Source organism: Pseudonaja textilis, chromosome 4 (genome assembly GCF_049901715.1).
Source record: "Pseudonaja textilis isolate UNSWEBS1 chromosome 4, rPseTex1.2, whole genome shotgun sequence".
NCBI lineage: Eukaryota > Metazoa > Chordata > Lepidosauria > Squamata > Elapidae > Pseudonaja > Pseudonaja textilis.
The window spans coordinates 40,110,314-40,122,897 of record NC_141993.1 but is presented as its reverse complement, the minus strand read 5'-3'; the positions used below and the strand labels follow the sequence as shown (position 1 = coordinate 40,122,897).

General features: G+C 41.8%; 1 protein-coding gene across 2 annotated transcripts in view; it reads right to left on the bottom strand.

The window, feature by feature from the left end:
• The window catches only part of HSPA12A (heat shock protein family A (Hsp70) member 12A), a 41,986-nt gene extending 29,893 nt beyond the window's left edge, over positions 1–12,093 (bottom strand). Inside the window, exons 1-3 of one of the 2 annotated variants that reach the window (XM_026704966.2) lie at positions 11,951–12,093; positions 3,989–4,071; positions 3,186–3,313 (exon numbers count right to left, since the gene is read on the bottom strand). In XM_026704966.2, coding sequence (XP_026560751.1) covers positions 3,186–3,313; positions 3,989–4,071; positions 11,951–11,978 — 239 coding nt within the window. In that variant the 5' untranslated portion in view covers positions 11,979–12,093. The remainder of the gene's footprint in view (positions 1–3,185; positions 3,314–3,988; positions 4,072–11,950) is intronic. The other variant, XM_087932662.1, reaches the window with a different exon arrangement.
• Positions 12,094–12,584: the final 491 nt, after the last annotated feature.

Here is a 12,584-nt window from a genome sequence, read left to right as displayed (position 1 = left end):
AGCACCAAAAGGCAAGATGAGAAACGAAGGACAGAAAGTAACCAAGGACAGAAGCACCCCTAGAACTAAGGAGATATTTCTTAATGGTGAGAGCAATCAACCAATGGAACAACTTGCCTTCCGAAGTTGTGGGTGCTACATCACTGGAGGCTTTCAAAGAGACTGGATAAACACGAGTAGGGGGTTAGACTAGAATACTTCCAAGGTCCCTTCCAACTCTCTTATTCTATGAGAAAGTTAAATATGTGTACAAGTACTACACTTAAATAAAAAGTTAATGTGTTGGAGGAGATTATACACTTTTTATGACAGGACACAATGAATCAATAACATAATAATCCAGTCACTCACCCCAGTTCTTTTATATATACTCTGTTCAACCCTACCCTGTACTGGTAGAAGTTATTTTCAAAAATGAATTATGCATCCTTGACTTAACCTGGACAGGTTTATCATCCCAAAGAAAGACCAATTTTTGTGTGTGTTTCAACTCCTTGACCCCAGTATTTGTCATCTCTGATCCTGAGTCACAAACAATTAGAAGCCTCTATAAAGGAATTAAGAAGGACCAGTTTCTCCACATTAAAGAGGGTTTTTGACGCTAAAATTGAGGCGATTTCATTTCCATGTTAGCCCAACAACTGAACAAAAAGCATGACAAAGCCTGAGCTTCAACTAAGGGCATTTTAATTTTCCTTCCTTTGCTGCTTTGCTCCCTACTTCACCTGCAGTTTTAAAGCTAGAGGGAAGAATAAGATTTTTCTATTATTATCCATATTCTAGGTAATAACGGAAATTGCAATCTGTTGTGACACTGCTGTTGTGGAAGAATGGCTGGCAACTCCTTGGAGCTGTATTTGTTTTTCTTTTGGAGAGAAGCTATAAGAAATGTTTTACATCTTATAGAACAGAATACCTGAGGAGATTGGCTTACTGACCTTCCAAGCTTAGTGATTTTGCTTGGGCTAACATTTTGTAATCACGACCTACCAAAAGCTTCACACTCAATTACACATCTCCCAATCCACTCCATTGATTTCTCTATGGCTATGCTAACAATAGTGACAAGAAAGTAATTTTGTCTGTATTACATTTTATTGAAAATGAATAGTAGAAAAGGATCAGCGCAAAGCATTAAGAAAATGGTGGAAGGATGAGGGGGAAGGAAAAAGAATAAGATAGAACTAACTTTTTTTTATTTCAATGTAAACATCCTCAAATATAATGCAGCTAGAAATGACATTTCCTGTAATAAATATCTTCCAAAGTACACTGATTATGTAAATATTGATTTTACAGTTCTATCTACATTACCAGTTATCACAGTTTAGTAAACATAAGCCATACTTAACCGCCATACTTTTTTATTCCTTTTATTATTATTTTTAAAAAAGCTCTCTAGATACAATTCTGAAAAGAAATCATAAGAACAGCTGTTGGGATTTCTTACATTCATTTTTATGAACTCTTTGAACATATAGCTTGGATGGCTAAATTACTACTTGATAGCTGACATACTTAAGGAAATTAAAATTGGAGGATTCCAATCACACTGATCCAGTTTTCACTTTTGAACTAATATTCAGATTTGATCCAGTATTCACAATTCACAATTTTGGTATGATTTGTTTTTAATTGCAGATTAATGGAAAATTGCAAATCACAGGGAAAAAGCCACTCTACCAGTTTTTTTTTTTAATAGAAAAAGGAAATACGTTGCATTACAATATTGGCCATTTCTTTTCTAACTATAGAAGCCTGAAATCTAGTTTGTGGGAGGGGGGGGGGGGGGGGGGGGGGGGGGGGGGGGGGGGGGGGGGGGGGGGGGGGGGGGGGGGGGGGGGGGGGGGGGGGGGGGGGGGGGGGGGGGGGGGGGGGGGGGGGGGGGGGGGGGGGGGGGGGGGGGGGGGGGGGGGGGGGGGGGGGGGGGGGGGGGGGGGGGGGCCGGGGGGGGGGGGGGGGGGGGGGGGGGGGGGGGGGGGGGGGGGGGGGGGGGGGGGGGGGGGGGGGGGGGGGGGGGGGGGGGGGGGGGGGGGGGGGGGGGGGGGGGGGGGGGGGGGGGGGGGGGGGGGGGGGGGGGGGGGGGGGGGGGGGGGGGGGGGGGGGGGGGGGGGGGGGGGGGGGGGGGTGGGAATTCTCATTTCTAAAAAACTTTGAACATTTCTATATAACTAAAAATACTTTTATTTCCTATTAATTTATGAGATACTTGGTACTGTTGAGATAGTTGCTTATTTCCATATGTCTGATGCCTCTGGTTGAAAATGCATCATCAGACATGCCTGGAGATAGGCAGAAGAAAGATCTATGCTTAGTAGCCCTGTCTCACCATAAAAGCAAATCCTGCCTCACCAAAAAAATGTATACATCAAGAACTTCTCACACTGGATCAAGTGGCCCAGTACCTGATTTAGAAATCAAACCACCCAACCCTTGGGAAGGGACACAGGCTCTGGGTATACTACCAGAAGGCTGCATAGGCCTCGACTTAGCATCCATTCAAATTTATGACAGACTGCCAAAAAGGACTTATGAAGGTTTTCCTTGAAAGTTTTTGACAATGTCCAACCTCCCTGGGGTTGAGGGCACTGTACTGCAGTGTTTCTACTCCTACTTGTCAAGAGGGTATCTGGGACATAAGAGCTGTGATGTAGGTTACAACATACATTTTTATTTCCAGTAGTGATTAAACATGTAATATCACAGTTTGGGGCGTTCAGTAGTTTGGGGAAATAGGTGTAATCAATACACTAATGACACTTAATTATGCTCTATCGAAGATCAGAATAGGTTGTGCGTCTTTTGATGGAAAGACAAGGTGTGTAAAGGTCAGTACACTGAGATGGAATCCTCACATATCAAAGATTATGTGATAGGCTTCTTCCTAAATATAGGAATTGGGAAGTCTGCCTGTCTCCATGGGGTCACACTCACTCAGAAATAATAATTTAGTGTGGTTTTACATTCATTAAGGCAGGTAAAATTGAATATCAGATATTGCTATCTGTAGTTAAAAGAAGTACTAATCAAATCAGCAATTTTACCACAGAATAATGTAACTCTTTATATTTCACTTTGTCCATTACATGTTGATTAAGTTGTTAACATATTTCCTTTGAATCACCTTAATAAAAATCTACTAATCATACAGCTCCAAGCACCAAGGCTGGGATACTGGTCCTCACCTCATTACATGAATACATTCGGGTTCCTTGGTGAAGCTGTAAGCATAACCACTGGAAGTTGTGCCAAAGTCAACAGCCACCACCACAAGAAATGTCTGCTCCTCGGCATCGTTTGCATCGGAGTCCTTCTGTCCAAGGAATAGAAACGGGATGGTTCAAGAAGGAGTTATAAATATTACTGGATCTGTTTGATTCTTCTTTGATACAGTTCAGGAGCTGAAGACTAAAATGATTTGCCAACAAACCTGACTTTTTAAACCATAATGTTGTAATATTTTTGAAATAATTATGTGCCATCAAATCATCATTGACTCCTAGCAACCACATAGATTTTCATGGTGATGATGAAGATTTGGTCATATTGGCTAGGGATTTTAAGAGCGGAAATCCAACACATTTATAAAGTATTAGTTTGGAGAAAGCGAATACAGGTAGCCCTCAAAAGTTCTATTGTAAAGTGAGACATTAAGTGAATTTTGCCATTTTACGACCTTTCTTGCCACCATAGTTAAATAAATCACTGCAATTGTTACGTTAGTAACATGGTTAAGTGAATCTGGCTTCCCCATTGACATTGCTTGTCAGAAGGCTGCAGATAATCACATGACCTCAAGACACTGAACTGTCTAAATATGAGTGAGCCAAGAACCTGAATTTTAATCACGTGACCAACGGGGATGCCACCATGGTTAAGTGTGAACAAGAGTCATAAGTCGCATTTTTCGGTGCTGTTGCAATTTTGAATGGTCACTAAATGAACTTTTTTTAAGTTGAGGACTACCTGTATATATTGTATCTCTCACCGCAATATGGGAAGGAGACAACGGTGTGATTCCTGGATCTCCTAAACTTCTTGCTGGAGATGCATAGGCTGTTGAAACTGCATCTGAAAGAAAATGGGAGCCTTTGAATGAACTTGGTATCTTTGAAAGAGGAAGAACAGGCATCCAAAAGGGCATTCATTCACATTGCTGAGTTGGTTCAGAGCCAGAGAATAACCAAAGCAACGCACATAACAATCTTCTGCATTACTGATTTCAGTCATTAATGCAGTCATTTAAAATTTAAATGCCATTCTTCTAATCATGAATGCACTGGACTATTCATTTTGACTAGGCCCTAAGGGTAGATACAGTATGGTTCCTCCTCCATTCCATCTTATTTTCTTCAGGAGTTTGGGTTAAATTCCAAGGTGCTCAGGATCTTATGACTATTTAATTATCTTTAGGCAGAAATAAAGGTTGTTAATAATTGGCTAACGTGGCAACATAAAATATGAATAAAACAAACTGAATAAAAGATTTTAAATATAAAAGGATGTAGAGAAAATGAATTGCCCTGCTTGTTGAAAGGGCAGGGAAGCATATGCCAATGATTCAAACCATGTCAGGGAGCTGTCAACTGAGGATGCAGCTCTTCCTTGAGGCTTCCAATTGTGCATCTTGACTCAGATAGGAATTAGGAGAAATATCTGGTTCCATAATTGCTATTATGCTAGAAGCAGGGTGCCCATTTTTTCTTCACCTTACAAAGGCAGCCTCTCCTGAAAGCATTTGCTTTTATTTAGTGGAAGCATAAGATGAGAAATCATAATATATTTCTTGTGTCACTATTAAGTTTCTAGGGATGTGTAGACTGGCTGTGATCTTTAAATGATCCAACAAAAAATTAAGTCAATTTTCCACTCTTTCACGGGCATCTGATAACTTTCAACAATTCAATTTTCTGATTTCAGTACGGAGATGTAACTTAATTTCAATATTTGATTGTGTCCCCTTCAAACTAAGACTCCAATTAAAGTTTATGCATTTGCATTATTTTCACTTGAAAAGGAAGAAACTGATTTGAGCTTGTTGGAATAGAATGTATGCAATGTTAGTTCATTCTAGCAAATATAGCAAGTTTCCTCTGAGTTTCCACGGTTACCACAATGAATCACACATCCTATAATCACAACAAGTGGGGTGGGAGGGCTATTTAGTAAAATGCCATGTGAAGTAGTTGCATTCAAGAAATAAGCTTGCATAACAGCCATTATGCGCTTCTGTCCAGTTTGGTCTCTAGGTATCAGCCATCTGTATAGCAAAATATGAAACCAAATTAAGTTGGTTCACTTAAAAGTTTTCTGAAATGCCACGAAGACAAAAACACATTTTTCCTTTGCATAACAGCTCTTGGCTTCTATTTATTTTGCAGCATTTTTCATTTAAAAAGCTTTACAGTGGTTCTTGTATTGCTCTTCAGTGACTTAGTATTTCAGTGTGAGTTCTGTATGTGTGTTTCCCCAGATTCTTTCAACTCAAATGGACAAAATTTTCTCAACTTTCACTGACTTCAGTGAAAACCTTTTGTAGTAACAGTTCTTATAATGATAGTCCAAAACCAAAATGCTCTACTTAGAAAAAAGTAAAGTCCCCACGGATTTTATGCCTCCAGTCATTGTCAACTATAGGGGGCATTGCTCATCTCAGTTTCAAGGCCACTGACCCAGCACTGTCTGAAGACATTTCCATGGCCAGCATGATGTCATGAAGAGCTGTTACCTACCCACCAAAGTGGTACTTAGTTATCTACTTGCATTTGCATGCTTTCAAACTGCTAGGTTGGCAGCAGCTGGGGCAATGACAGGAGCTCATCCTGTCACGTGGCGCTCAGGTCTCGAACCTGGGCTTCCGATATTCCAGCTGACAAGCCTAGCATCTTAACCACTGAGCCACCACACTGCTCTATACACAAAGAGAAACAAATCCCATTTAACAAACTGGAATAATTCTGTTTCATGTAACAATGATGTATTGGTTTTCATTATTGATACCAAGAGTGGATTTTATTTCCTGGATGGATGAAGGATACCAAGAGTGGATTTTATTTCCTGGATGGATAAAGGTTTGAAAATTATTCAACCACAGATGAAAGTTTAAATCTCTTCATGATATACAAGATGGTCCCACTATAAATTGAGTTACCCTGTATATGTACACCCATGCACACACGCATACACAAACACATAAAGAGCCTATTTGATGTGGTGGTTAAGGCATCAGGCTAGAAACTAGGAGACCTTGAATTCTAGCCCTGCCTTAAGGCACAGATTTATCTGAGTGACCTTGGACTAGTCACTTTCTTTCAGCCTTAGGAAGGAAGCAATGGCAAACCGCTTCTGAAAAACCTTGCCAAAAATATTGCAGAGATTGTCCGGGCAGTTTCTTAAAATTGGACACAACTGAACAGAGGAACTAATATTCAATCATGAGTTCTGTAAAAAAAATGTCAGAATATAAAATAACTAAATAAATGCAAGTAAATAGTATTTTCATGATAGTTCTTTAGTCCATGATTGACTAAAGGTTAGGTGGTTGTCTTGCAGTTTATTAAGAAGCAAAACATTTGCAGCTTGTTTTTGTAGTACTTAGTGGTAGATACTTTGTGTATCCCCCTCACATATTATTACTTGAATTTAGGTTTTAAAAATTCTAGCTCCTATGCACATAGTAGAGATAACAGGTTCCTACCTGCAAAGTTCATACATTGTAGTAAGCGGTACGCTTGCTTGTAATTAGCTACAATGTATGAAACTGAATATGCCAATTATGATTTACTCAACAAGCCATTGTTAAAGCCATGACTTAGCACTATCTATGAATACAGCCTCGGAGACAACTATGAGATTATGCCCAGTAAACTGAAAAAGATACGTTTTGAATGCAGTGACTAAAATATCTGGATTGAATGTTCTGCCCCATAACAATAACAGTAAAAGTCAATTATAATGACTGTTAGCTTCCAGGTCTGAATTACCTATCCCCTTTACAATCTTCTTGTTTCTTAAAGATAAAAACTCAAGTTGGCCGACACAACCCATAGGGTTTTTTTTTTTTTGCACTATTATATGGACAATGATAATGCACTTTCTTTTCAAGATTTGATAGGCTGTTGAGACTTAAAATGTTCTTAGCTTTTCATCTTACCTTTCCTCCAAGCATTACAGCAATACATCTATTCTTGAAACTACTGCATCATGGACAATGATGAAAGATAGTTGTCCGCAACTGTTTCTTAATATAGGAAAATGCATCTGGTATTTGAGAAACCTAACACTATGAACACCAACCACAATATTGTTTTATCCAGGCTAAAGACACATGACCACAAACTCAGATTTAAGGATGTCCACATAACAAGCTACAGCTGAGTTGGCAGGAAAAAAAAACCCAGCATGAAAAATTTAAAGACACAGCCTAATGCATATTTTCCTGGGAGTAGCCACCACTGACCACTACAAGATTTCCTTCATTTAAGACACATCCTTGAAGAAACTGCTAATGTTTTGTTTCTTAATGAAAGTGTTAACACCACCACCTAATTTTTAGTCAGTCATGGACTAAAAAATCCTGTATCAGTATAATGAAAATAATATTACTAATATCATGATCCGGGTTTTCAAAGACTCAAGGTTAAGAAATTCCATCACAGAAATTATGTCAATCTTGGCTACAAGAACAGGAGTAAAATGAACAGCATGAATTTGAGGAAGTTGCTGATCACTTAACACAGAGAGACCTTTCAAAACCTTGCTATACTTCTATGTGATCCCCTGCAAAGCATCTTCTAAGTTGCTTCATGAAGCAACATAGTCTTCCTGCTTCTTAAAGTCAAAGATGTCACATATATATGGCTAAAAAGTTCCTATTCATAAAACTAATGTTTAGGTACGTATCATAAATCTGCAGGTGCCTCTTTTGCCTACTTGAACTGTCAGGTGAGACAACATAAACCTCATAAGGGAAAACTGCATTGCTACCTCACCCCTTGAGCACAAAGAATCTTCTCAATATAAAGCACATCTATTTCTTCAAACCTGCTAATTGTTTATTCACTCATCAAATGTATATGATCATGGTGCCCAAAGGGCATCCAGTTGCAGGCTCTGTCCTTTTGGGCTCTACCTATGATATTGCAAAATGGGAGGGGCATGCAGTGCTATGATGTTATGATGTCGCTTCTGTCCCCTTTGCCAATCCCAGCTCTTCTTTCCCTGCTCTGGGCTAAGTCTGAACCAAATTTATGAGATTTTGATGAATGTTTTAATTTCACGTGTTAATAAACCACTAACCAATACTCTTTGAGTATTCCAAGAATAATTTCACCATAGACTTGATAAGCCTAGTGGCAAAACACCCATCTGGGATTCTGGCTATCAGTGTTTATTTCAACTGAAGAACTGGAGCAAATGTGCAATCCCTTCTTAATTCTAATGGAAACCAGGCCTTCCTCACTCCAAGGAAGTTTCTAATACTTTGCAATAAAAGTGAGTAACCATTTCTAGCACTGCAAAAAGTCACTGTGCTGTTGCTGAAAAAACCTACATGGATATGACCAGCAGTCAACGAGGATCTTGACTAAGGAAAATCTTTAACTAATTTAGCACAGTTGGTATAATTCCTCTCGTATTTCATAATCTCTGCCTGGTCCTGTTGCATACAACCATTATATAACAAGGTTTAAGATTTTGAGGATCTTACAAATGAGCCCTGCCTGAAAATTTAAAAGTTTATCAAAACCACCAGCTATGTATGTTTGTTTGGCATAAAACATAATTTTATTGCTGAACACTTCTACCTATGAGGCCAACTGCAACTGGAATAGATGCTTTCCAGATCAAAGACCACCTACAAGTCTTATATATCCCTAGAATTATCATGCCACTTTTTAATAACAGATTCTCCCTAATAACTTATCATCATCCTTATCCCACACAGCTGCCCCACCATGCATAGGGCAGTATTCAACCTAATGCAGTGGGAGCTGATGGGAGTAAACTTTCCCCATGCCACACCCTTCAGATGTGAGACTGTAAATCCCCACTGGCTAGGAAGACAGGAGGTGTGGTCCAAGTCATGGAGGCTGGATGTTTCAGGGATCAGCTCCACTGTCTATAAGGGTTTATGCTGAAAAGGCTGCAGTGTTGAGGGCTTGGAACTATCAACATAATTAATGGCCAATTTTTGCTGCAATATTTTACTGCTCTCATCTCAAGCAGTTTTGCCTTTGTAACAAATTTTACTTTATTTCATCATAGTAATAATACAACATGTTTTTGTGGAATCAAATACAGTATTTTACATATTAAAAATCTGCACTGTTTACAATGACACAGATGTCACAATCTCTTTATTAGGAATTCAACTGAGTATGTATGTAATTGCTATGGGTTATGTATTTAAATACTTGGGATTTATTTTAACATCAATTTATGCCAGTTGCCTACTTATATAAAATGTACAACTTTATATGACAACTAAAGAAATTTTCTTTTCAATTTTTCCATTTTTTACAAATTCTATATCATACTTTAAATATTTACCACCAAAAGGAGATTTTTAAATCCTTATTGGAAAAAAGCCATTGTTTTTTATTTAAAAAAAAGATACTATTGTACAATACACATCCAAAGTGCTAGTGTGTAAAATGCAACAATTTAAAGTATTTTCTTCACTTTTCCTCTGATATTTTTTTATTTTTTTTGTCTGAGTCAGATACCCTATATGTAATGCACCATTCAATTGCAGACCTCAGAGAAGATGCTCTTAAATTATATTTTATGTCCTTCTATTATTAGCTCCATGCAGAACTGATCTACACTTGAGTAGATTTCAATTTTGCATGTCATTCACAAGTGAAGGAAGTTGCACAGCTAGCTGTTACTTTTGACAGTTCTGAAGAATTTTACTAGCCAATGTGACAAGCAACCTGGGGACAGCCACACCCGTGGCTGACTTGCTCTTCCCAGAACAAGTACTACAGAAAGTGATCCAGGAGATTCAACCCCTCCCATTCTGCACATACATGCAACTGCTGAGTAAGGGGTCAAGTTTGTCCTATTTCCTGAATGTTCTTTTTTCTTTGAACTATTACTATCTGATGGAGAAGGGAGAAGAACTACCCTAATTTGCACCTGCCCTGTAACTATTTTATTAAGACCTATAAAATAATGGTCAGTAATGGTCCCAGCAATCCACAGTGCAAACTACTCCCCCTCAAAAGCTGCAGAGCTCTGAAAATACTGCCAAGGCGTCCTATGCAATACATTATTTTGACCAACCACAACGATGAAAGCAGGGAAAAGGGACAGAAAGAGGGACTACTGGCCAAACTACTGGATTCCGTTCTCTTTACTCCTTCTCCGAAATTCAAAGAACTGGAGGTTTCTGCTTGCCACTATTTAAAAAATAATAAGAGTGGCAAGCATCTCCATTGTGATTTTAAAGGGGGGGCTTTTAAGTCTCCGGTCTCCCACCTCCTAACCGTGGTTATCTCTGCCACTCTCCTTATAGTTTAAATGCCCTTTCTCTTTTTTTTTCTTTTTTTTTGGGGGGGAGACACGCCTCCACGACCGGCGTCTGTCACCGGTTCCGGGAAGCGCTGCATTTTGCCAGCCGCGGCGATCCGCACCCCGCCCAGCCGCAGAGCAGATGCAGAGGCCGGGAACACCCGCGGCTCAGCCGCGCCAGAGAGACGCGCCACCGCGGGGGGGGGGTGGAGGGGGGAAGCTCGGATTCCTCCGCATTGTTTTTCCACCTGGATCCTATCGCCAGTCGTTTCACCTCCCGATCTGCTGCTGCTGCTGCAATCGCCTTCTCGGCCTTCGGGATCAACTCCTGGCCCGAAGGTTGCAAATAACGCGGAAAGGGGTCCCATGCCAGGCGTTTTAATAATTATTATAATAAAAAATGGGGAGAGGAGTCCCGCACTTGGACATGCCCTAGATGGTCTCTTCTACAAATTCTGCGCACCCCGCAACTAGAGGGGGAGGGCCGACCACGCGTCGAGCCAAACCCCCCGAAATCAAATCAGATCTGCAGAGAAATGGAACCTCTTCTCTCCCCTTCCTTATTAGCTGCCCAAGATGCTTCTAGCAGAAGTATTTCTCCGCTCAGGGCCAAAGTTTACGCTCAGGAACAAGGATCAAACCTAACGGGCCTCCCTTTGTCCCAAGCCAGGACTTAAGGCGGTTTATCCCTCCACACACGCGCACATACACATTTATCAACTGGATTGCACACGCGGAGCTGCTCAGCTGGTCTGACATTCGCTCCGGTGCCCGCGCAATATATTTCAGCAAATCGATCCCAGGTCTAGCGACCGCATTCGCAAGTAACAAATGTCGCGATCGTTTATTGACTACAGTTTGTTTGCGGCTTGGCGTCCTCTCTGCGTTCGGCCCGTTCGGTTCTGCTTCAAGCGTATTGCGCAACCCACCCACCCAGCCCGATGTACAAATCGGACCCAAATGTTTTGCCTGCGCTCAGCCAGTGCTTGGACAGAAGGCGGTGCACGTGAGAGCTCCGAGCTGCGAAACATGCGAATAAGATCGTTCGTATCTTTTTTAGCCCGGGCAGGGGCATCTCTTTATAATTGGCGTTTTTTTGCAGAAATAATAATAACCAGCCAAGTATGGGGTTTCCACGCGGGTTTCCTTTCTAGTCAAGAGTCACCTTGCAAGATTGCACACCGCTAGCGTGTGCAATGAATGTTTGTAGCATTAGAGTGGAGGGCTTTCCCTCCGAAGCTCGTGTGACTGCCTGCAAGACATAACCCGGGAGCCGACAGGGCTCCTGTCCTCCACCCCTCAAGCCCGGATCCCCTCCAAGGAATCTTCTGCACTGCTTCGCCTGGCGACGTTTCCTGCTGACAAAGCTCCCTCCAAACCAAGCAATGTCCTCCCGTCCCTGCCCGCCGCAGAACCCTTTATTTAAACCCATTACCTGCTGCGATGCCTTCGGTCCCCGCCATGTCTGAAGGCGTCTACTGCGCCCTCCGGTCCCTTACTTCAATTACGCGAGGCGAGATCAGCAGGGAAGGAAGGAAGGAGGGAGAGGGGGGGCAAACCCACGAGCGCGCCTCTCACTCAGCAGTCTGAGCCATTGGGCAGGAGGCGATTCTGCTGCAAGCGCTTCCTCCCCAGATCTGCAGATGAGGAGCCCAGACAAGCCCCCTTTTCCCCTCCCCTCGCCCGCCCCGATCCAATTTTCCGTCTCTTCTCCACCCACGCCTGGCCGTGCAAGACAGCCGAAGGGAAAGGTTAGCGTTTGACCCCGCTGCTAGCGAGTCTCTCTCTCTCTCTCCTTTGCAAGGCTCTGGATGCTCAAAGTTCTGCAGCGCCCCTCCCCTTTTGAAGCGAGCCACTGGCCTGCCCACCACCCCGTTTCACTCAGCCCGGGAGGGGATCGAAGACGCCTTTAACAAAGGAGGGTTTTGACAAGGAGCCTTCGCAAGAAATAGTATGGACGTTAGGATCAGCAGACCACGTCGCCTTATTTGACATCCCTTTCGAGATGGTGCTTTCATGCGTAGCTGCATGAAATTACAGTCCGAATTTACATACGGCGTATCTGTTCC